Source organism: Apteryx mantelli, chromosome 28, assembly GCF_036417845.1.
Source record: "Apteryx mantelli isolate bAptMan1 chromosome 28, bAptMan1.hap1, whole genome shotgun sequence".
Taxonomy (NCBI): domain Eukaryota; kingdom Metazoa; phylum Chordata; class Aves; order Apterygiformes; family Apterygidae; genus Apteryx; species Apteryx mantelli.
Genome location: NC_090005.1, coordinates 750,805 through 776,416, shown reverse-complemented (window position 1 = coordinate 776,416; position 25,612 = coordinate 750,805). Strand labels below are relative to the sequence as shown.

The 25,612-nt window shown below is 57.3% G+C and overlaps 1 protein-coding gene across 1 annotated transcript in view; it reads right to left on the bottom strand.

Moving 5' to 3' along the window:
- ZNF385C (zinc finger protein 385C) overlaps positions 1–15,077 on the bottom strand; it is a 42,553-nt gene extending 27,476 nt beyond the window's left edge. Inside the window, exon 1 of the mRNA XM_067311771.1 lies at positions 14,856–15,077. Within this exon, the coding sequence (XP_067167872.1) occupies positions 14,856–15,077 (222 nt within the window). The remainder of the gene's footprint in view (positions 1–14,855) is intronic.
- Positions 15,078–25,612: the final 10,535 nt, after the last annotated feature.

Below are 25,612 nucleotides of genomic sequence, written 5' to 3'. Positions count from 1 at the left end.
AGAACAGCCAGCCTGCGTGTCCTGGCATCCCACTCGCTCAGACTAAGGAGAAAGCAGCAATCTGGTCCATACCCAGTCCCCTGTGGTGATCACAGGCTCAACAGTATCGGCGGGTGCTCGAATGGGCCACCAAGGAGCAGGTACTGGCCAAGCAGCCATCAGCAGGCTACTAGGAGCATCGCGTGTGCAGAAACTTCAAAAAAGTCCACATTGCTAACAAATATTTCAAGCAAATCTGTCACTCAAGTAAGGTGAGGGATAATCAAAAATGGTTTAAAAAAAACTGTTGGAAATTATATTCTTGACTTGACGAAGGAAACAGTAAAACCGTCTAGCCCACGTCATGCTGGAGGTCAGGATTAGGTGGCTGCTTGGTCTAAAAATATCCAGGGGGGGAGGCTGTGGGAGGGATGCCAGCTCAACAGCTTCCCCAGGATGCTCTTGGTGGTTGAAATCAGTGAACAGATGTTTTCCCCAGGACATTTCTAAGAGTAAGCCCCCTTGGAATAAAAGCAACAGCTGCATTTACAGGAAAATTCACCCCGAACGACCTCAGAAATAGCCAAGTCCCACCATCCATCTGATGAAGAGGCCCCAAAGCCAAATCCAGCAGTTAGGACAGACAGGATGCACTGCTTGTGCCAGGAATACATCCAGCTTGACTCACTACCCCATTAGAGCCTGACAATGACAGCTGACCAACACGCCCAGGTTTTTAAGGCAGCTAATCGTCTGGAAATCCAAACCAAAGCCATGCAAGGCGAAAACAGAGGGAACGGCAGTTATTGTCTTTTTGTGACATCTAGAAGCACTTGAGAAACCATTGTGTCTGCAGGCCTTTTTGCAGATGGATAGGAGGACGATTTGTGTAACGAGGTGTCGCTCTTCCGGAGACAACAAGAAGCATCACCAAGTACCCGATTAACCACGATAACCCCAAAGCAGCGCCACGGCTCGAGCACGAGACCATCCCGCGACTTGCGGCCCGGAGGCGCAGGGGCTGCGCAGTGCCCTCGGCCCCTACCGCTTCGCAGCCCCAGAAGCGAAACCGCGAAGGTTTCCACCGGCAGCGGTCCCCAGCAAGCCCAAGCCCCGAGAAGATCGGGCAGGACAAATGCTCAGCAGCCGTCACTGCACCGCCGTTGTAAGTCAGTAAAACTGCAACGATTTGACAAGCGCTAACAAAGACAAGGAATACAAAATCCTTCTTTAAAACTCAACCAACCACTTGTGCACTGGGAGGGAATTTTGAGTTTTGTGTTTATAAATTCGGATGTTAGCAGTCACACTGGGCTAATCAGGACCGTTTGCATCCAGACTGATAACCGTATTAAGGACAGGTACTGTGGAGCTACAACATCTCATGAAAATAGCATTTCTTTATTCTGAACATTTTGCAATTCAGGACATTGTAGTGCTTTCACTTTTTTTCCCTGAAGAGGTGTTTAAAACATAAGAGGAAAAAAAGACGACATTGTACACTTGCCAGAGAGCAACCAAAACACAGATACGCTTTGCAGTGGCAAACGTTCTCCTAAGCCCGGCGACAGTCCCAGGCTTTCCTCGGAGACTCGCGGCTCCCCAACGGGGTTGGCACCAAGAATGCCATTAAACTCCTCTGCATGCATGTAACACAGTATGCAACGGCAAGATTTCATTTTGAGAGATTATTGGGAAAGAATTTATTCTCATTGCTTCACCATTTGAGATGGAAGCCTGAAAACTTCCACAGAGGCAAAGGAGAAAGAAAAGAGACCGAGAAAGAGTAACGTAAAATAAAGTATTCTGCTATGACAATGGGTAGGGTTTGCATTTATATCTCTGTGCATACACATACACACACGGAAACGCATCTATTTATGTCTATGCTGCATTTTGAAGTTTAAAATTAAAGCTTTAGTGGCTTTACAACATTTCTTACATATTTGAAACCGCAAGGCTAAAAGCAAGCTTTGCTTTTTTTTTTTTTTTTTTTTTCCAAGCCTGCTTTGCCTGACAAGTATTGTAGATAAATATCCCGAGTATGGTTACATGTTCCAGGAACAGAGGGAAAGACAGCTCACGGAGAAAAGATTATGTTTCAAACTACTAGAAAAATTAAAGCGGTATATGAAGGACAGCTGACAAGCAAGGCTGGAGTTAAGAAAATAAAAGCACCTCAAACAAACCTCGGCAGATGCCAGGTTAATAACAGCCGTGATTTCCCTGGACTCGCTGCTCTCGCAAAACCAGGCATTAGCAAGCAGACGTTATAGCACGTAAACGTGTGCACATAGGCGTCTGTGAGCATATACATACTTGCACGTATGTATGTGTACGCGTGCATGCATGCGTGGAAACAGCAGCAGCCCCGTACGGCCATGCCCAGCGCTCATTGTTTGTTTGCCGGCATTAGGGAAAGGCACGGAAATCACATGAAAAGCTGTTCTCGAATGTCTCCTGCAAAGCTGTGCCATTCCTGTAACAGCGAGGGGGAAAGTTAACACTGATGATAATAAAAGCACCGAAATTACCAGCCCCAAATCTGTGCCCGAAACGGGTCTGAGAGCAAGCGTTACACTTCATTTGCTGCTGCAGCTCAACTCAATGAGCCTCAGACAGACGAGGAACAACAAAATCAACATCGACACGGAGCCCTGCAAGCTTTGCAACTGCGATTTCCTCAAAGGCGCTGCCTGCCGCCTCGCCTCTCCCCACCTAACCTCATTTCACATGAAAGGCATGAAGCGTTTACGTGGTGGGTGCAGCAGGCAAAACAGAGCCGGAGGAGGCACAGAAGTCAAAGCCGACCCCCAAACGAAAAGCAAGGACAAAATAAAGCCGTGTCAGCGTGCAACCTGTTTCCTTCTCTCTTTGCAGCCCTGGGAAAAATCAATAAGATGCAGTGAATCAAACTCAGCTTGAATCCCATAAGTAATTAGGATTAGAAGGCTGGGAGCCGAGGAAACAGGCTGCGTGCGCGGTTGGGCAGGGGAGGGACTGTTTTGTGGGGATACGATTCAAAGCAAAAGAGCAGCTCTTTAAACGGGCTTTCCAGCAGGATGGAAATAGAAAAAGCAATAAGGATCTGCTTTGCTTGAAAAGACGAAAAACTAACGCTGGCAATTCAGCGTGGCAAGGCAGCGGTGGGGCAGGACGGGGTGCAGGGGAGACCCTACAGGTGCATCGACGTTTGTGTGCTGCTGCACGTTAGCAGCCAGCCATTCCCCAGCCCGGACTCCTTCAACACCGTGCCTTTCGCAGCTCTGTCCTGGCAGTAAATAACCCGCATCAATTCTTTCCCCACTATCGAGAGTCAAGTCTTTGGCCAAAATTGCAAAGCGGAGGAAGAGACCCCTCTCTCCATAGCCTTAGCAGAGCTGCCCACAAATTAAGAGGCAATCCGATTTTTTTTTTTTTTTTTTTAAGAGCAACTTGCACCTTGATTTATTTCAAATTTCTCGGCTCGAGGAACTCCGCAAACGACCTTTGCAGCCGGCTGCTGACGCGGTTGCCCCCGGCCGCGTCCGCCGGCGCCCCGCCGCCAGCCCTCGCCCCGCAGCGCCGGGAAAACCGGCCCCGCAAACGCCTTTCCTGCCGGCGGCTCCTTCGCACCCGCGAGCGGCCCCGGGAGCCCGAGCCGCCTTTCTCTTACCGAGGAGCATTTTGGACGCGGCCGCCTCGTCTCCGCGCCGCCGCTTCCCCCCGTCCGCGGGCGCCCGCTCCGGAGCCGGCGCAGCAGCCGCGGCCCCGCGCCGGGGCCGATGCACTTACACCTCGATTAAAAGCTCAGCGCTCGGCTGCTCCGCGCCCCGAGGCGGCGAGCGCCGCGCTCCCGCGCCGTGCGCGGCCCAATCAGCGGCGGGGGGGGGGGGGGAAGCGCCAGCCGGAGCCTCCCCCGCCGCGGTCCCGCGGGCCGAGGCGTTAGCATGGCAATGGGCTGGGAGGGGGATCGCGGCCCCCTCTCCCCCCCCCTTCTTCCTCCTCCTTCTCCTCCTCCTCCCGGGAGCGACGCACCGGCGAGCGCGCTCCTTCCCGAGCCCGCCGCAAAGTAAACTCGGAGCTGCCAAGGCAAGGAAACTTTGAGCCGAGGGGAAGGAGCGCTCGCGCCCCCCCCCCCCAAAATACCGCGCCCCCGCCCCGAAAGCGAGCGGCGCAGCGCGACTCATCCTTTTATCCATTACCCAGGGGAGACGGGGCCGAGCAGCGCGGCCGGCACCCCGACCGCTCTGTGCGGGAACGGGCAGCACCGGGGGCTCTGCTGCCCCCAGGTTCCCCCCCGGAAAGACCCAGGGACGCGAGGAGACGAGCGAAGCGGCAGCACAGGCTGCAAACGTCGGCCCTCCCCGCGGGAAGCACCGCGGCCCCTTCCCCTGGGAATGAGGAACAGCCGGGAGAGCACCGAGCCCCCGGCTGCACCTGCCTGCAGAAAGCAGAGGCAGCCTGGGGGCAACCTGCCCCGGGCCGGGACCTTGCTGCAGTCCCCTGTAATTAGAGTTTTGCATAAGCCCTGAAGTGCAGGGTTTGCTTTCCTCCCCGTCATTTTAATCAGCAAAGACAGAGATAATTGAACATTCCTGAAAACATTAGCATGTTTCTGTGTCTAGTTTTTGGCCTCAGTAGCTTCCCGGGAAGGTGATGCCACCACTTGATTGCACAGGGTCTTTAAAAAGAGAAATGATTAAAAATCTGCTTGCAAAAGGAGGAAAGCAGTCTTGTCAAACCACCACATAGCCTACAGAGGAAAGGTAGGAAAGAACAGGCAGGAATTTAAATTGTTTCCCCAAGTCAGACAATTCAAAGAATCAGGTAGAAACCTGCCTCTTTCAGTTAAGAGCAAAACAAAAACAAAGATGCAGACACCAGAGTCGGGTTCCTTTCTGAGGGCCCCCGTTGGATACAGGGCTGCGTTCGGAGCAGGGCACTTGCAGCACAAATCCTAGAGTACCACTGTCGTGCAAAACGCCCAAGGTTACGAGAAACATGGTGCTGTGCCACCCAGCCGGGGCGGCTCCCGCTTCCTGGTGGCCCCCGGGGCACTCGGCCGATGCCTGGGCAACGTCGGCCCCTTTGTGTGGCAAATCCCCTCTCCGAGCCCCACACAAGCGTGTGGCAGCTACCTGCCGAGGAACCGATGCAATGGTGCACGGGCTCACGCCGACCGTGTTGGTTCGCCCCGCGCTCAGGCTTCCCCAGCCATTTCTGCCTCAAGCAAACGGGGTGCAGAGATGTTAAAAAGAGCGAAGGAGCCAGGGCTGCAGCAGCAGGAGCCCTGGCAGAGCACCGTACGGGGCTGCAGCCGTGTGCCAGCTCCCTCGCAGCAGTAAGTTTAGCCGGGACACTTGCTAATCTGGAATCGGCAGCTGGCCCCAGCCACCCATTAGCAGCCTCCCAGCAGGCTATTTAAACTTAGCATTAATTTGCTTAATGTCATCAGCTGTGTGGCATTGCTGCAAGCGGCAGAGGCGTAAAGGGCGCGAAGCGGCAGGACAGCACCGAGGGCTGCCTGAAGCCCCAGCCCCTCACTGCGGCGAGCGCCGAGACCTGCCCGTGGCCCCGTCTGGCCGGGACACAGCTCGCCCTCCCCGGCTGTGCCCCTTCGTCGTGGGCACGTGCCGCTGCTTGCACCGCGGAAACCCGGCTGGGGCAGTGGCGAGCCAGCGGGACGGGTGCGAGCCCCGGCCTGCCGCGGCCCCCCCTTCCCCGCAGGCTCCTCACTCACATTCCGGCGGAGGTGAACCCGCCATCCGCAGTTGCAAAAGGGGGGGGAACAACAAAAAGCGCCCTTGCACACCTATGAACCGCAGGAGCTGCTGGCTTGCTTCAGCATGTCTGTTCAAGACGCAGCTCGAGCGGAGGCAAGCGACGGTTCAAAGAGAAAGGAGGGGAGGAGGAGGGGAGGCATGAGAAAACCACTTGGGAGTCCTGGCATTCCCAGGGGAAACACCACGCTGCCCCATCGCTCCGCTCCCCCGGGTGCCGCCGGCTCCGGGGAGATGCAGCCCAGGAGGCAGGACGTGGCTGCAAAACCCTGGCACTGAGCAAACGCACAGCGCCCAGCACAGCCGGCGGCCACGTGGCGCTTGCCAGCCCCAGCGCGCATCCCAGCTTCGCGCCCCGCTGCCGTTTCCCGGGCACCAGCAGCTCCAGCTATGGGCTCGTTGGGCCCCGTTCAGGCACTGGCTCTCCTTAAAGTCTGATTTTACTCAGGCACTTTGCAAAGACAGATGCCATGCAGTGGGAGCCTCTCTGGAGTGTTTACTCTGAAACCTACTGAAGATAGCACCAAGATTCCTGCTGGCTATGAGGCAACTGGGACGGGCTGCCCCAGCCTTGGCTTCCCAAAGGGGGACAGGCAGCAGCCCAGCAAACCCCAGCAGAATTTGGCAAAACCCACACAAATAAGGGAGGGGAGGGAGAGGAACAAAGGCAGGGCAGGAAGCTCCCCGTCCCCGGCTCAGCAAGGCTTGCCAGGCCCTTTCTGGCTGACTTTGTTCACGGAGGATTTAGGGTATAATTTGGGGGTGAAAGATGCCAGATAGGATCAGGACCGATACACCTGAGGGAGGTGTATCGTTTTTCTTTCTGCTCTGTAATTTGAGCCGCCGTCATAAGCGGAACGGCTCAGGCGTGCAACAAAACGCCAGTGTTTGATCCCCGGCAGGCCAGGAAGCCGGGCGCTGACCTTTCATGCCCCCGAGTTTGCTCGGGATTAAGATAACATATTTTAAGGGCTGCATTTCCCCCCGGGGGGTTCCCACACAAAGACGGCAGCGTTTGCAGCGCGCGTCCCCCGGGCCCCAGCCAACGCCGCAGCCCTGCCCTGCCCCGAGACCTGCGGGGCGACGCCAGGCGAGAACTGAGATTTCACAACGAAACTCCCAAAGGCAAAGAAATCCCCCGCCCCCGAGGTGCCGCTTTTACGGCTTCGCCACTGCGCGATTGCTGGTGCATCGCTGGTATGATTAAATATTGCATCAGAGCAAATACCAGTAAATACTGGCACCCCGAGCACCCCAGAAAGCAGTAATCCTCTAAACGCAGCGTCGGTGCCCCCGGCCCGGCCGGCTGCACTCAGGACAGTTATATCGGCCCTCCGTAATCCTCCTGGCAATCCCCGGGCAAACCGGGGCCCGAGCAGAAGGGCAGAGCTAAGGATGAAACTCATCCGCGAGGGGGGATCGCCTGCGTCAGCGCGATGCGGGAGTCACCTGGGGGGGAACCGCCCCGGGCAGAGTGGGCACCCAGGGAGCAGGGCTTTAACCTCGATTTTCCCCATGAAGGAGAGGTCTGGCCTCATCTTGCTGGCTGTTATTTCGGTTCTTAGCAAACGCCTAAGTTTTTCCTTTTGTGAGCTACTTTAATCGCAGCTCTTTCGGGAGTGGGGGACAATATTGCCCTTTCACGAATGCTAATTCCCCCGAGAAGTCTCAGCTTTAAGCAGTGGCAGAAGCTTCTCAATTAAGGGCCTTTTCTGATGCAGGGTAAGGTGGGAAAACATCATTTTCCTCCTGTTTTACTAAAGATTTGCTTCCAAAAAGCAGTTTAAAGTTGCTCATATTTGTATTCTCAACATTCTCATCCTTCACCTTTATATACATGTTATATATATCCTGCTTGGCTCCGTCTTTCCCAGGGACCCTCCCGCTGCCGGAGCCCGGGAAGCGCCTCCGACCGGCATTGGCACGCAGCCGGGACAGAGGCGAGCGCTCCAGGACCCCAGCTCGGAGTGCTGGAGAAGCGACACGCTGACAACAGGCAAAACTGCTGTTCGTAAATCTGTGGCTGTGGACAGCATCGGGGTGAACTGAAATTGCAGCGTGCGCAGGTTTTCGGAAAGCAGGGACAACCCGGGGACCAAAACAGGGAAGGAAACGCAACCAAAGGCGATAATGCAGCGACCGCAGTTAAGCAGCAGCGCTGCTTTCACGACCTGCCCTTGCCTCCAACGCCCGAAGGCGGAAAGCCGGTGCAGATGGGCGCCTCGGCACTCGCGTGCTTGACGGAGACGTGGGAGCAGAGCGGCCGTCGGCCCCCGCCAGAGCAGCGATCACCACCGAGGGTGGGCAGCTCCCAGCTCCCGCTTTCCCTGGGAGCGCCGGCGAACCCATCTCCGGCTGCGGGCCGGAGGCAGCAGCGCCTGACTGCCCGGAGCATCGACCAGCGAAGCACAGCCGCAGCCGGGGGGTTTCACGGCAGTGGCCTCTTCCGAGCCCCCCCGGCCGGTGCTGCCCTCTGCGCTCCCCTCCGGAGATGGCAGAGGGAGAAGCACCGGGATCCGGCTCTCGCCCTCCGCATAAACATGCTGCGACAGCATCGTGCTATAAAAAGGAGAGATCGCCCTGAGAAAAGTGACATAAAGCCTGGCTGGGGAAGATCATCTCTTCATAGAAAATTTTATATTGCTTACGACTGACTGTCTGGGAACATAAAACAGTTTAACCAGCCGACCCTAAATCGCAGTGACAGCCCCGCGCTACCCACAAACCTCCGCTCGCACTCCTTCGGCTCGGTCCTACCTCTCTCCCCCCTCCCCACCTTATTTTTAAACCCTTGTTTCCCCCTTTGCTGCTGGAGACACGCGGGCACGTGCACACGCGTGTAAAGGAGCAGGTGAGGCAGCGGGAGCAGAGGGCACGGAGGGGAGCCCGCGGGAAGAGCTGCTGCTCCGCAGGGCTCGGCACGGGGACGGGCGGCCTCTGCCCCGAGCCCAGGACCTGCCCCTGCTGCCCGGGGCCGCGTTCGGCAGGTTGCTAACGAGCCAAAGCACATTCCCTGCTACCTGCAGCCGTTCCCGTTTTTTCCACTTAAACCCCAGGCTTTCCTCTTCCAAGTCTGCTGAGCCGATGCTACACGAGAAGCTGAAATGCTCCCCGACCGCCGGTCCCCCACTGCTCTTAATCCACTGCTAATTAAGGTCACATGTGATGTATCTCCAAGCTAAGTGGCCATAAAACGCTGTTGTTGCAACTCGGCAGCAAACGGAATGGAAGAAAATTACAGCAAAATCCAAGATTAAGGACAAGCGGGTCACCAGATATGGTGCTTATAAATAACACAAAGCATTTTCTACCAGGTTTTTGTAAAAAAAAAAGAAAAAATAAATCACTGCTGTATACCACATCCTGTTTATAAAGCGTGGGGAGACCTCTGCTTCTCTGCCTGCCTCAGCTCTTGCCAATACATCTCCACGGGCCTCGTGCAAACAGCTGCACTGGACTCCGCTCCCGCTTTCCGTATTGCTCATGCTGCCGAAGACCTGGCGAGACGGAGCAGAGTCCTCTGGGAGGCTCCAGCCGCGAGCCGGGTCCCCGGGTGCCTCCCAAGCTCGGTCCTGGGGCTCATTGCAGCTCTTCCGCACCACGTCGTTAGTTCTTCCCGCACAGCGACCACCCGCCTCGACCTTCACGCGCTTTCCCATCGCCTCCCGCCACGGCGCCACTCCTACCTCAAGACACAAGTGCGGTTCCCAAAAGCCCTGTTTTCCCTCGGAGGACCTGGTTACGCGTTCGGAAATCGCGGCTCGCTCTGCTGTTCTCCCAGGGTTATCCAGCCCCATCGCACGGAGCTACTAGGTGAGTCCCAGGCCGGCCACGCCGCGCTGCCCCACGCTCCCGGACCGGCCTTCCCGCAAAGCGCTTCTCCAAATACTTAAGTCAAGTAGAAGTTTAAACCATGAGTCATGGAGAAAGGCTTGGAAAAAGGAAAAAATATATTTACCCTACTTAAGATATCTTATCTCACTTTGTTATCTTCTGATTCCTAACTCATCCTCAAGTCACACATCTGAGCGGTTCAGCATCTTTTCAAGGTGAAACCCTCCCCAGCCGGGAGCTGCCCGCTGCAAGGGGTCTCCCCACGGGCAGCTGCCCTTAGCGCCCGGGGGATGCGGAGCGACCTGCCGCCGCCTTGCCCGGCTGCGCTGGCACATGCAAAAGCTTCTCTGCGTTGCTTTTTGGACAACAGTGAGTTTTAAGGATGTTTCTAAAAATGAACGTGTAATTAAAAAAAATCCCCCAAATCCCTGATCTGAAAGCAACGTGCAGCATGCAAGAGGCAATGCTCCACGAGGAAGCGCCGTGCAGAGAAAATCCTTCCAGCAAAAGTTAATAGCTGATCGATTTATTTTTTATTTGAAGTTACTGACTCAATAAAATCAGAGATTAATTACATTGCAGTTATTAATCCACAATGAGCTGAATAGCACGGCTTTTGTGAAGGGGTGAAAGTTAATGGGGGATTTCCAGGGGATTTGTAAAGGGAACAGTTTGCTCCAGATTAACGGACTAGCACCAGGCCAACAGTGCTAGAAGGAGGGCCGGGATTTGCACAGCTTTCGGCAGCCACCCTGCGTGCTCTTCCCGGGAGAGAGGAGCGTCTTGGAGCTGGGAAGCTGCCAGCTCTCCTGCCCTGGCCGGAGCAGAGCTGCTCTCCATCCGCACCTCCCCGCGGGGGCACGGAGCTGCTCCGAGCGTCCCCCCCCCCCCAAAAAGGGCAATGCATTTTTTTGTTATAGCAAGGTTATTTAGTGGGATGCAGCCTTTCCTTCAGATTCTCCATGATGGGGGTAAATCCCTTCTCTCGCCCTTTTCAGGGGAAGGGCTGCCGCTCGTCGGGACCCTCTAGGGACCGTCCTGATGCTGACCAGAGGGGAAGGATGAGGCCCCAAAATAACCAGGAGAACAGAAAAAGGTATAATTTCACAGCTGCGCTTCTTCAAATGACATCCGAGTGCCTGGCAGCGCTGAAGACCCGCTAAGGCGCTCGGAGCCACCGCTGGGACATTTTGGAGCCCGGCACCTGGCCCCAAAGCCGCCGGGAATTGCGGTGCCGGTGGGAACGGCTCCAGCACCCAGCACTCGACCGGATAGAGGGGAGGAAGAAAACAAAGCAAAACAAGAAAAACCCCAGGAAAACCGGAGCACAGCCCGTCCCGCCACCGTGCAAAGCCCAGGCAGTGCAACGAAGCCGCAAGGTCTCTGCGACCTCCGAACGAGGAGCGTCCCGGGCGGACGGGGCAGCGAGCAAGAGGACGGAGACGAGGGCAAGCGCGCCGCCTCCTCCTGCGAGACCCGCTTTTGCCCTTCCCCATTCGTCCGCTGCTCCTTCGCGTTCCCAACTGTTCTTTTTTCCGTGATATCTATAACTAATCCCGTCAGCCCTCGTTAGGCTCAGTGGCCCGCTCAGGCGTGCCGGGCAAGCGAGCACTGCGAGTGCATCTCACAGGCCAGCTGCACCCTTCGGTTTCCCTGCCAAATTTCTCAGAAAAGTCCCCAAAGCAGGAAGGCACCAAATTCCTGCAGGAATTAGAGGGAGCTAGCAAGGCTGGTCCCCCCCCACAGCACCCCGGGATGCCCATGTGCATTCGTCATCGCTCGGCCACGCCGGGGCTGCCGGCATGGGGAAAGGAGGCAGCTCCGGGCTGGGGCTCCAGGTTTCCGCCTCCTCCCCATGCAGGAGCCGAGACATTTTGGTCTGCACCAGTTTGCACCCGACCTCCAAACGCTCCCGACCAGCGCTGCAGAGCCGTGCCCGCGCGGGTAAGCGCGCACTGGGACGCGGCGCGCTCGTCTCCTCCAGCTCGGCAGTTAAGGTTGCTCAGCTTGTATTACAGCTGCTGAGAACATGGTTTGAGCAGCAAATGAAGCAAATCTTCAAGGCTTCAATTTGCCAGTTAGGCTATAATCCTGCATCTTTGCATGTTGTTTAAATCAATGCATTGGATTTTATTGCAGACGAAGCGCCACGGAGCATCGCCCTGTTTATTAAGGGCAATTAAATGATTCCATGCATAAAACAAAATTAAGAAAAATTAAATTGGCACCCCTTTTCTTAGTAATCAACAGCTAAAGAGATCCGATAGCAAGGAGAAGGCAGCGAGGAAGCGCTCCCGGCAGCCGACCTTTAGGATTTTGGGCGCAGGAGACACGTGAGAACGGGATCACATACGGCAATAAGGCGCCAGGCCCAAGCGCTCAAGGTCGGAGCCCGCAAACCTCCCCTCCTCCGAGCTGCTCTCCAAGCCAGGCGACTGCTTTCCCAGATGGAGCTCAGGACTTGTCTAGCGGCAGGGTTAGACCAGCCCAGGCAAAAGCACCACTACAAACCAGCGCTATTAAACCGGCGCGAGAGGCTGCAGGGAGGTTTCGCCGGCCGGCTGCAGGCTGGCAAAACCCCAGGAGCTGCGCAGAGGAGCCGCACGGCGTCCGAAGGCCGGGCACGGCCGTTCCCTTCTACGGCTTTTAATACCCGTACACCCCCCTGTTTAATACCCCCCCTGCAAGACAGGGCAATTCCCGCTGGAAACGAGAGCGTTTTCCCCGCCGCAGCCCAGGGAGATGGGAGCTGACTGGCTCCGGGTGCCTCCACCAGCAGCGCTGGAGCCCGAGCTGCTCTTCGCAGCCGCGGCTTTTTTGGGACATTAGCAGGGACTGGGCTCAGGGGCAGTGAACAGCAAGAGCAAATCCCAGGTCTGCCAGGGGTCTGCAGCGGGATCCAGCTCCTGCCCGGGCGGCGCAAACCGCTCCAAACTGAGCTAACGGCACCAATAACTCGGCCACCCTTGAAAAATCACAGGCAGTAATTAAATCACTCTTGACCCAGTTGGATGTGAACTGGCATCTGCAACACGAAAACATCTTTCATCTGTGGACGTCCAACGTGTAATTGCCGCCTGCGCTGCAATTCAGCATTAGACAACAGAAATCTATGATTTGCCTCGCAAGAAAATGCCTAATGAACAATAATTTGTTTTTTAGTCGGGGCTCTTTCTGGCATAGAGTTAATAAATTGTAATGACACTGATTATTGCATCTGTTTGCCAGCTAAGCCCCTCCATAGCTTTGCTCCGCGCAACGCGAGCGATTACGGCGTTTGCAGAAATAACTGATCACAGGAGCCAGAGGGAAAACAGACACTGCTAGATCTCCTGCGAGAGCCGGCTTTGATGTCGCTGTAGGTGTCAGCGGGAGAGGGAAGATCCCAGTTCAGAGGAACACACCATCTCCACCTAGCTCGAGTCCGTTTAATCAGCTGTTTTAAGAAAACAAACAAAATCGCCCCTTCTCCCCCCAAAGCCGCAGTCCCGATGCTTTAGGAAGGACATGCATTAGCCCGCCCAGCCGCTGGGGCCATCAGCGAGGCCGGACGAGGCGCCGAGGGGAGCTGCCCGAGGAGGGACCAACAGCTCCCACGACCACAAGCGGACTCCGCCGGGGCCGACGCAGACAGACGCGCGCTCAGGGATTCCTCGGCTCGCGCGGAAGCGCCTCCATGGCAGCCTCCCGCGGAGCCGCCCGGCCCCAGGGGGAGAAGCTGGAAGCTGCAGGCTGGAATTTATGAGCCCGGTTCCCATTAAAATAGCGGGAGATGTTTCCATCTGTCAGCACCCGATGACGAACAGAGCAGCTCCATCGCGTATCCCAGGCCTCACTCCAACAAAGCCCTGCCGGGAGCACGGGACACGGCAGGCAGGTGACAGCTGCCACGCCGCGGATTTACGGCTCCGGCCTGCAGGTCTCCCGTGGGTATTTGCACCGCGCTGGCCCCGGGATCCGCCCCGAGGAGGACACATTCCTTCGGCTTGCCATTTAACACATGCACCCTCACGCCCGAGAGGCTCAGGCGAAGGCGCCCCGTTGGTACTGCAGGTAGCGCTTGTGGGCACGCTTTGCCGCTTTTTATCTAGGGAAACCTGCAGTGATTAAATGCATGGAGATCGGCTCAGGAAAACGCCAGCAGACGGCACGGAGGGCAAGGCGTCCTTGGCCCCGCACAAGCTGCCGGCCGGCGCCAAGCCCGGGGCGCAGCAGCAGCGTTCCCGCGCGGCAGCGGCCAGGCTCTTTGCCTGCTCAGAGATTTGCCCTTGAGACATAAGAGGTGCTTGGAGGCCACTACCATTACGGCATTTTGGAAAAACAAGCAGGAAATCGGAAGCATCATTAGTCGGGTTCAGCATTAGATATCAGCATTATTATTTAGCAGAGGCTTTCGTCCAGCACCAGAAAGCCTCTTCCTTTCCTCATCTCACAGACGGACAGCGAGTTAACACGCAGCTCTTGGGGCTCTAACACCATGGAGCGGGTGTCGAGCCCGCCCGGAGGGAGGACGCCGGGCTGCCTCTTGCCAGCCACAACCACCGAGGTGCTTTATAGTAATCGGGTGATGAACAGGAGCTGCTCCGCCATCCAAAGAGATCCGCTCTCCCCAACTCACGAGAGCCGGGAAGCTCCGCGTTGCAGCACTCGGCTCCCCCGAGCGGTGCCGCTGGGGACGCCGGGCACCGCCGGAGCCCAAACCAAGATGAGCTCAACACAGCACAAGTCAAGTAAAACCCAGGCAACTCTAAGCGCATCATATCCCCAGGGTTTTAGATAAAGCTGCATGGGGGCATCCTATAGAAGACACCTTTGCATCCCAGTACTGCAATGCTCCGGGTGTGCGGCGCAGCGGATTGACCTGGTGGCCGGCGCACAGCCCCTCCGCAGAAAAACTGCGGTGACTTTTTCAGAGGACACCAGCCTTTGAGACAAGTTCTTACAGATACAAACCATCTTTGAAAACAGCACATCAGAACTTTTAAAAAAAAGTCCGCCCTTAATCCTCAGCATCACAATTTAAGCAGCATTTTGAGTCAATGGCACAAAACCGCTTGAGGACCGGCAGCGAGCAGGGGGTCGCAGTCCCTGCACTTTGGCCGCACCCGCAAGTTGCAGGCACAACGGATGCAACAGAGCATCCCCAAAAACCCGCCGAATCCCGCGTACCAAGCCCAACGGAGCAGCCGTCCCGGAGACCACCGCCAAGCGGGGCGGCCCCTCGGCAGCCTCACCCGGCACACGCGCGGCCCGCGAGTTCTTACCTTGGGCCGCCGGCACCTTGCCCTTGTTGAGCTGCTTGAGGCGCTTCTGGTGCGACTTGCCGTTGTAGTGGATCTGCGCCTGGGCAGCCGAGTTGAGCTGGATGTTGCAGACCTCGCAGAGCGTGAACGACTGGTGCTTCCTCTCCCGCTTGGAGCGCTGCTCCGGCGGGCAGCTGGCCGGCTCGGCTAGCCGGGGCCCGGGCTCGGGGCTGCGCGCAGGGCTCAGCGGCCGCTTCATGCCTGCGGGGGGAAGGACAGACTCGCCATGAGGCTTCGGGGAGCGGTGGACAAGGGCCACGGCGGCGGGGAACCTAAGCGGCAGCACAGCATCTGCGTCCCCACGAGTGACTGCACGGGGCAAGGCGACGCGGGAAGCGGCGTTCCTGGGGGCCGCGGTGTTGGAGCGGGCAGGCACGGCACTCCTTCCAGGCTCTGGCACTAGCAGAAACTCCGCATGTCCCTTAAAGCCTTTCCTAGTTGCTGCCGGACGGTGCCCAGCTCAGTCCGAGGCAGCGCCGCAACAAGCTCCACGCAGGCGAGGAGGACGCAGCGAGCCGCGTGCTGCCCCGGCGGTCCAGCCCGGCTCCTCCAAGGCACGACGGGCGCTGGCAGAGACACCGGCGCCTCCAGCCACAAGCTCTCCCTCTCCCCCAAACGCGTGCTCCTGCAGGACCGCTTTGCATCTGCGGCTCACGCGCCCCAGACTTGCGTGGGGACACACGGGGAAGAGGGATGGGATTTGGGAACACTGGGAGCTGCCCCCCTGCAGAGCCGCTGCCCCCAGCTCCTCTTGGAGCCAGACCAGGAGCTGGTGGGACACTCAAAAATCGAGGCTTGGAGAGGCGCAAAGGACACCCGAGCCCTGCGATCAGGTTACCCCTTGGAGAAGGGGCCGGGGAGCCGGCAGCTGGCGATTGCAAAAGCGCCCAAGCACGCTGCCCGCAGCGCCCGGGGCACTGCGAGCAGGGCCAGGGCACCTCGGGGCACGAGGTGCGCCCAAAGCCGCACCGCACCCACACGTGCCGGGAGCCTTGCAAAGCCTAACAGGCCCCTGCACCGCAGCTGCTCATCCACGCCGGCTCGGGCATCAGAGCTGAGAACTAGAGGCTTCAGTTCATGCAACGAGTAGCCTGAAACGCCACCGCCGCCGTCCTGCCCGACCTGGTGCAGCACCGCGCTGCAAAGCCTCATCCAGCTGTGCTGGCACCGGGGCCACAGACAACTCCAGTAGCTTCTTCCCAAGGAAAACTCGCTGTGATTCACCGCTCCAAGGAGCCCCCTCCCTAAATCCCAAGCAGCTTCCCGGCACCAAGTGGAGAACCCAGGCAGCTGGGAAGGGCCTGGAGCTGGAGCATGCTGTACCGGCACAGGAGCCCAGCGTGGCTGCTGGGTCTCCCGCAGCCCCAGGATGCCAGCCCAGAGCTGCTGCCGTGGAAGCTCTCCCCAGAGCTGCAGGCATGAGAAAATACACGGGGGGGGGGGGGGAAATAAAATAAAATAAATCAAGTAACCAAACCCTGACGCGGGGTAAAACGCACTGAGGGGGACGTACCCAGCGCTCCGGCTGGGCCGGGCGATGCAGCTCCCGCCAGCAGCCCCACGATGGCGCAGGCACTCTGCCTTTTTTTCCTCCGATACGGAAAGATAAAAACGAGCAAGTGGAGCGAGGCCGGCGGGAGCGTGCACGCAGGAGGAGCCGCTCCAGGCGACGGCGGCCGCAACTCCTAGCACTGGACTCCCCCCAAAATTCGTCCCTGGCCCCTGCTGCTGGAGGAAGGAGGGTCTCCAGGAGATGCGGGAGCAGCGGGCTCAGGGCGTTCCTCCCGCGCGGTGTTCGGGTCCGCTCCCCGTCCTTGCACGCCTTCTGCCAGCCCCAAGGAGGGGACCGAGTCGCACGGCGCTGTCGCGAGCGCTCTGCCTCGAGCTGGTCCCCACGGGCAGCGCCGTGCGCGGGAGCGGGCGGGCGGCCAGTCCCTTGCGGTAGCGCCCGGCTGGCGCAGCGGCATCCTCGCTGCGGAGCCCCGGGAGCTTCCACAAAGTTGACGGCAAGTTTTCTCCAGCCCCGACTCCCCTTCCAGGGCTCTCGAGCGGCAGAGGCTCCCGGCCCTGCGTCGCCAGCCGCTGACGAACCAAGACTGTCCGACAGCGAACAGCCCCGTCCGCGGCCGCATTCCCGCCAGGATCCCCCGCGGGAGCCGCCGTTTCCAGGCACCGCAGCCGCCGAGCTCCTTTGAACTCCCCGGAGGTGACAGCAAACATCTCCTTTAGAAGTTATATTTAGCAGCGAGGAGCAGAAGGTTTTGCAGGAGCTGCTAATTGAGCAGAGGATGGGGAGGAGGGCGGCCGCAGAGCCTGGCTGGACCCGTTAACTCTTATGCTGCAGCGAGGGAGGGAATGTGGTCCAGCCCCAAAAGGCTCCAAAAATTAAGCATATAAGAAAGGACCTAAACTTCATGTGAAAGAAAGGAGCTGGTGGCAGGGGAGGTGAAAGGGGGCTCCGAAACGGGAGCAGTGGCAGGCGAGAGCCAGGTCCGCAGCATCATGCCAGGCCAGGTCCCCCAGAGCACTTCCCCCTCCCGGTATTTTTAATGCTATTACATCAAGGGACGCAAGGCTAAAATTGGAACGTTATGCGGCCAAAATATCTCAGAGATCTCTCTAGCCTTAAAAAAAGGAACCGCTGCCACTTCGGTTAGGCGGAGGCTCCCCGCCGCGGCTCTCGTTACGGTCTTTTAAAGGTCTGCCCTAATCGCGCGCCCGCCTCATTCACTTAATTTCTCCTGAGCCTTCGGGGCCTCTTCTGCTTCTCAGGTGTCGGGCCCATAAATCCGGCGACTCGCAGCCCCGACAGCCCACGGGCGCCTGCCTTTCCGTGGCCGACAGCTACTTGGCCGAAAAGGCAAAATCCACCCAAAACGGGGAACCCGAGGCCCCTCGGGGGGCCAGGGCCAGCGCCGCTTGCCCACCTCCGCCGGCGGCCGAGCCAGCCCTTGAGGCCACCCACGGATGCTCCCCGCTTTCTTCCCTTTCCCGATCAGAATTTTGTTCTGCGATCATTCGGAATAACAAGTCGACGATGGGATTACCATCCCTGATCGTCGTCTTCCATGGTTTACAGCAGCTCGTCTTTCTCTCCTGTGCAAACAGCGCTGGGAACTGTCGGACAAGTTTGAACAGGCTCAGCAGCTACTTTATATTTTTAAGGTCAGTTTTGTATTCCTGTATCATAGTCCATAACCTCAGGTCTCTCCCTCTTTCTTTTTTTTTAATAACACCATAAACATGCGTTGCAAAGGGCTGTAAAGCAGTGACAAATGTTAGACAGAATTTAGAGCCCAGGCACTAAATGTCTGCGATAAGAAAGGGCCTGGTTTATAGCCAGCACGCGGCTGCGGAGCGCGCCTCCTTTCCCAGGAATGCCGCAGAGCAAGGCCGCCGGGACAGGATGGGATGGGACATCACCTTCGCGCGCTCCGCAAGCTCTGCAGTCACCGCCTGCCAGCACCGTTCTCCAGCCTCCCCAGTCACTCCACAAGGCTCCTGCTTTCCCAAAAACAGTGATTTTGCTCCCCAGAGGGAGGCCACGTGCACGCGTACCAGGGACGGGGCAGCAGGACTCCCCGTTCCAGACCCGACACTCTCCCGGCGCCCCGTGCTCCGGGGCAGCAGCAAAGCTTAAACCGAGGTCCCAGCCCTGAATTAGCTTCAGGCTCTGCAGCAATGCGACCGGCACCCCAGCACCTTGGGATGCACACGACAAGGGTATCCCACGTACCGGGGGGCAGAAGGTTTTCTAAACATTTCCAGACCTCGTCTGGAGACGTGAACAGAAAGTATTAATTAGTGCCTCCAAGCAACTAAGACAGCTTAGAGTCCACAGCGCCCTTTCAGTGGTCCTAGATCAGAGTCCAAACCCAGCAGCAATAACGCCTAAAAACACAATTTCAAAACAGAAACGCAAGAAGCCACGGCAGCTGCCGGGGTCCTAGGTGGACCCGGTCCCCTGCCAGGAGGAACCCTCTGACCATGCCTCGATACCACACCTGACCATTGCTTTAGGGCCCGGCACTATACTTTACTCGGTCTTGGCCAACAAAGATAATGACAGGCAAGAAACGTGAAGTGTGTTTCACTCTGCCGAACTCCCCATCTCAGTCACTCTGGAAATACCACATAACCGCAGCAGAAGTGTTGAGCTTGATGCAGATGTTCCTGCACGACTTCTGCAAACAGTTCTGTCTGTGAAACCACCTGTGGCCATCGGAAGAGTCCCTCCTGGTGCTGATATTTGCCAGCGAACATGGGAAGCGAGTTGCTTGTGGTCACTCAAATGGTCTGTGGTAGCGCTGGGAACCTAGCCCAGATCTCCTTAGTCCCAGACCAACGCTAACCACGAGCGCGTCTTTTTTGTGAAGAAACGCAATAAAAACGAGTGCTCGCTCTCATCTAGGTCACCCGCTTGAATAGCAGCCAGCTGACTTGCAAATGGAAGTTTCCACCAGCTGACAGCTTTCTGCAGCATCGCGGTTTCTGCTTCCAGCCAGGGGAGACACCACATCCCAAGCCCACCACAACCACACCAGATGGTCAACGTCTTCGTGGCCAGCCTGCTTTGGAGGAACCTGGGGCACCCTGCCCCGAGGTCCCGTTCTCAAGAGACCTCTCTTGGCTGATCGCTGCCGCCAGCTGCTGAGCTTTTGAAGCAGCCCTGTGCTAGGACATCTCCTACTTCAGCTCCTGAACAGGAATCGCACTCTTCAGGGGGGAAAAACAGCTTCATGCAAATGTCCCAGACACCGAAAAGCCAAGTCCATACTAATGCCCTACTGCTGCTTTGGGTGCATGCGCAGACGCGTGCCCATCTGCGGGGGAGACGAGGAGGGAGCGCGAGGCAGTAACCGGTCACGGACGACCACAACAGCAGCGCAGCCGCCAGGAAGGACTTGGAGACGAGGCGCTGGCTGAAGGAGGGTCAATGCTGCCGGCAGGGAACCTGTCTATGTTTCCTCCTACATTCAAGGAAACATGACTTTATATTCTCTTCTTAAAAAAAGATGACTGAATCGAAGAGACACCTGACAACATCAAAACATCCCTCCAGCCTGCGATGCCCTCAATTTTGCAAGAGCTCAAGTCCAGGGCAGGGCTCCTTTCTGCTGAAGAGCAGGATGACCCAGCCTAAGGCTCGCTAAGAGCAGCCCTGCTCCCGCACGGACGCCTCGGCATCCCGGGCCCCAGGGTGCCCGAGCATGACATTAAGAGCCGGAGGCAAGCGGGATGCAGCATCCCTCGCCACTGCGGCCAGGCGAAAACAAAGCCGCAGGGAGCGCCCTGATCTCTGCCAGTTTAACCAAAAAAAAATGACTTGTCCCATGCAGACCTGCAGACACCACGTGAAGTTTGACCTGTTCTGCTGCTGAGTGGCTTTGCCAGCAGCTTATGGATAAATTACAGTCCCTGCCCTCCAGCCGGGTGGAGGGAGGGAAATTAATAAAGGCAATACCAGACATCTGCAGCGTCCTGACACATTTATGCCCCTGAGCTTGTAAATGGCAAGCTGGAGCACAGGACACATGGCAGAGATGTTACAGCCACCCACCCTCCAAGCTGAGGGCCCCTAAGATCTCCAAATAGCTGCCTTTTTAGCCCGGGGAATAGACCTTGCACACAGAAAAGCAGTTGAATGAATATGAGCTAAGTCACTGAAAACATAGGATCCTGGCCAAGATATTAAGTACTTACGAGAGAAAGGAGTCAACAGACCGCTTGGTCCCTTGCCTCTGTTGTGATGTTCTGATGTTCAAGGACAGATCTAACAAATTTAGGGCAAGAAGTCCAAAAAAAGGATCTGATTTAAGTTCACACAATTTCATAGCGCTGAATCTGTTTTCTTTATCTGTGGTTGAGTGCGTATAACAACATTAAATAAAAACAGTGAAAGCAGAACTAACATGAAAGTAGCCACCAACAGCTGTCACAAGACTCACTTAAAAAACCCCAAAGCAAGAGACCTTATTTGAAACGACCCTCCTTGTATTTGCAAAGATCCACAGGAAAGCCAGAAAATACCACAAGCCCCTACCCAAATGCAACTGAAATCACTGCTTTTTGCTGGTTCCCAAGTTTGTGCTTTGCTACTTAAAAACCACCATTAGAGCTCATAGAGTTTTCCCATTAAAGTTAGTTGCATACGTTAATTAGCCAACAGCTATGCAAAGCCTGAAGATGTAAATCAAGGCAGACGTCCATGCAAAGTATTCTAGAAGCTCTGTGCGCTTGCACGGAGGCTAAGGGGATGTTCCTGCCGGGAGCAGGGGGGCCGGGAGCCCCCGCTGCACCGCTCGCTCCCAGCCCCTTCGGCTTTACCGTCACTTCGCTCCCGGAGCAGCTTTTGCAGCCGACACAGCTGACATTTCCAGCCAGTTCACCGCGGCCCCGTTCGGGACATGGAGACAGCGGAGAGGCAGCACGTTGCGCCCCCACCGCAGCTGCTCTTACCTGGACGCGGCAGCCAGAAAGCCGTGCCGTGCCGGTGGCCCCGGAGCCCTCTGCTCCCGCGCAGGGTGCAGAGTCAGGGTGCCGCGGATGCCCCTATGCCGGCAGCACTCCCAACACGCAGCTCGTATTTCACGGAGCGCTTCAAACGCCTTCGATCGCCACGAAATCGGCGCTGCTCAGCAGCCTCTGAGCAGGAGCCCGGAGGGACGCGTGGAGATCGGCGCCGGCTTCTCAGCAAGCTTCCTAAAAGCCCCCGGCGTCACATGGGGGAGCAGGTGCCAGCTGGCAGCAGGCTGTAACCGTAGGAGCCACCTTGGGCCAAGAGCGGGGCGAAGGCACCTGACATCAGCCCTGTTAGCGAGGGAGGCGACGGGGAGCTTCCTGGGCCGGCTCCAAGGTCAGACCCAGAAGATTCCCGGGCCGCTGTCGCCAGCCCTCTCGCCTGCCCCATCCCTGCATCGGCACATCGCTGCTCCCGAACGGCAAGGGCACGAAAGCCGGGAACGACGGAGACGCCGGGGAAAAGCGACGCTGCCTCTCTGCAGCAGAGCTGGAGAACATGCCCAGCTCCCCCAGGAGACAGAGCAGGGAAAACGCTTCCAACTTTTTATCCAAGGCTTCCTGCAATCCTTTAGCTTTAATTCCATGCTTGGAACAAGCCAGTTAATCTGCTTCACCAGGGACCAAAAGGAAAAAGTAACTGGGCAAAGAGAGATGAAACGAAGCGGTGGGAGAGGCCAGGCAGAGCCCAGGGGACTTTTCAGGATGATAAACGAGAGGAACCCGGGTCTGGTAAACGCGTGCTGCTGCCGTGTGCACAACAGCTTGTTCCGGCACAGCCGGCGGGTCCCGTTTCTCCCTTGGAAGTGGTTCCTGGCAGGCGAAGCCGGATCATGTCTGAGCTTCCCGTGGACCAGAGGCGACCCGGCCCTCTCCCAGCAGCGGGAGCAAACGCACGCAGGAAGCATGACATTTTGTCCCCGGGGGTTTAGCTGTAAACATTAGCGCAGCACAGGAGAGCGCGATGCATCGCCCTGCTCCGGGGTGCACGAGCACAAAATCCTCCAGCGATCAGCACGACGTTAGAGCAGAGCTGCCTACGGCAGAGCCCGCAGGCGCCAAGCTCCCCCGCGCCCCAGAGCCGCTCCGGCAGGGCGCCGCGTGGGACAGGCGCCCCGGCGCTCCCGTGCCTGCTCCGACCAGGGGCTTCGGTGCACAGTGGTGCCAGCGAGGGCCCCGCCGCGGTGCTCAGCGCCCTCCCACCCGCAGCAGGTTTTATTTAGCAGCGTGACTCAGCCCTTGCAGCAGGGGCGACCGCAGCCGCGGCACGCGAGTGGCACCCGTGACCTGGGATCCGGAGCGTGACGCCAGCGCGGGAACGAAACGCGCGGCTCCGCGAGCGCTGGGGGGAAGCGGCCGCTGGTCGCAGGGCTTCTGCTGGAGGAAGGGACGGCGACGCCGGCTCCCTGCACCCCTGCCCCTCGCCTCCCGAAATAGCCAGCCCCCACCCTCCTCCGAGCCCCTGCCCGGGCACTGCAAGCAGGTTTCCAAATCCCCCTGAAACCAAACCCAGATGCCAGTCGCGGGCGGCGATGCCTGCGCTGGACGTGGAGCCACGGTAAAGGCTTGACCTTCAGGGCAGCACGTGCATAAATCCGTGAAGAATTAGGCAACAACGTGCCGGCACTGGGTGCTCTCGCTCCCCAAACCTGCTGCCCCAGCAGGACCCACCGCTTTGGCCCCGGGAACGGTGCCAGGGCCAGGCTTGGCCCCAGATTTCCCAAGGGGATTGAACTCGCTCCAGCAGAGTGCGGGGACGGCAGCACCCCGGTGCCGCTGTGGTTTCCAGCTCGGTTGCCGCATGGTTTCTGCTAGAGGCCACGGCGCAGCCCTGCAAAGGCTGCCGATGCCCCTCTCCACTGCCGGCTGCAACGCCTCGTCCCGACGATGCCGGGGCTCGAGGCTGGCCGGCCGCCTCCGCCCTCTCCCGGCTCTCCGGAGAGGATGCAACACCTGCCCGGCCACCGCAGGAAGCAGCCAAGATTGCCGCGTTAAACTAGAAGTCTCAGTTCAGGGGTGCGCACTCCTCCTCCTTGCTAAACGGAGCCCCTACTGAATTTAATGACAGCTGTTTTTCATGCTAAAGCTGCTTAAAGAGAGAAAGCAAAGCTCCAGGCCTTGCCAAGCAAGCAGCTCGGCGCGCTGCTTCCCGAGCGCGGGAAAGCCCTTTCCATGGGGTCGGCACCAGCGGGGCGAAGCGGGACCGGCTCCCCGCGAGCCGCCGTAACCCGAGATGGCCGGGCGCTGCTTGGCGGCCCCCGGGCGATGACGGACGCAGCGAGCAGCGGCGCTCGGGCTCTGCCCACAGCCGGAGCCGCGCGGGCGCCGCGGGGCGGATTTGCAGCCGGAGGGCGCGCGCCGAGACCCCCCACGGCAGCAGCTCACGGAGGAGCCCCAGCACCCGCCCGCGGCGAGAGATGGGGCAGAGCCTCTCCCCTCACGCCTGCGTCGGGATCACCAGCTTTTTGGGGCAGAAACCGGCTTTTGAGCATGTTCACGCGTAGCTGCTGACTAATACAGGAGGCCTCCGATTGACGCTGGCGCTCTTGCCGGCTATTGTAATACAATCTAAATTAAATATTTCACAGCGCTAAGCAAGTGACATTTGAAAGCCAGTCATGGCAGTGGTATCAAGTAAAGATATTCATGATGGGATCTGCTTAAATCCATGTAATGTTTTGAGTCAGCCCATCAAAACGAGCCCCTTGCCTTATTGGAATAAAAGACATCAAACACCCAACCTTCTGGACCAAGCACTGAAGCATATGTGGGAGAGCTCAGGGTTTCAGGCTACCTAGAGTAAACAAGCAGCGTATTGCTGACCCATGAGTCAGCCATTAAAATAACTTTTAAAGCTATTTTCATTAAGAAGTTAAGAATAGCAAGACACTTCGCGTTATTTCCACCTTCTGATTTTTGAACCTTTCGTAACCATATACTGTGCTTTTTGGAAGCACAGGGGCTGCATTAAAACACCCGTATTTTAGCAGAGATTCTCCCAGGACACCAGGATTCCTGGAGCCAGGGCTTAAAGCAAGCACAGAGACCAGCCTAAACGCGGGAGGCGAGCACAGGGCTCCGGCACCACCGAAGCCAAAGCAATTTCTTCCCAGGGTCAGGACGTACCAGAGCTCCACGGAGGAAGGTGCTGGCAGAGGACAGAGCAATTCCCACCCGGAGAGCAGGCCGGCACACAGGAGCAGAGCCACTGCAGGGAGAACAGGCTCCCAAACCAGCCCCAGCTGCTCCCTGGCCCTTCTTATACGCGCTGCAAACCCATCGCAGCTGAGCGGTAATTAAGGGGGCAGCATCCATCAGGGGGAGACGTTGACAAGGGGATTCACAACACCCCAGAAAAGAAAATTCACTAAATACTCGCCAAAAATGAAATCCGTTTCCAAACACATCTCTCAAATATATTTGTTAAAAGAATCATCGTAAAGCTGTTAAGTTCTGACGAATGCCTGCTTTACTTCCCCAGTTAATCAATATAACTGCGCACTCTGAAAATGAAAGTTTGACAAAATATAATCAAGCTACTTTTATTAACTTCCCTAAAAAAAATATAAAAAGTGCCTGGATTTAGTGTCAAGGTAAAGGCTGGAGTAGGATTTTCTGCATCAGTCACAGCACATATAATGTAGAGAGAGTCCAGGCAGCAGGATCAAGCTTAACTGTGAAGAACATGAATATTCAAGGACAAATTGTGGGAAAATCCGCTTACAAGCATGTGCTCCAGTGTGAACTAAGCACCCAGCGAGTGCTCTTCCACCGTGACTGCTCTCCTGTCCAGCCCCGGGGCACTTGCGTTGGCTACCAAAAACCTGGGTTTCTGGAGAGGAAGGACCAAGTGCGAAGCTCTGATTTAACTTAAAACGAAGCATAAAGGACCACTCCTCTGCCGATTTACCTGGGCACGGCCTGGCCTAGATCTGCCACGTCTGGGATGAGCCTGAAGCTCCCGGACTTCCCGGCTGCCAGGCAGAACTTGAAAAAGAGGCTCGAGCCGAAAGCCAGGTGACGAACACAAGGAACCCGAATTCATTGTTTTTCAGAATTTAGAGCGGGAGGCAGGAAAACGGGACGACCCATGATTTTTTAATGCCCACGGTTGGCAGTTCCATATTTAACGTGACAGCATCCCTTCAAGAAAAATATGTTGGCTCAAAGGAAAGAGAATAAACCAGCAAAGCAACGTGCTCCCAAGGCTGCCGG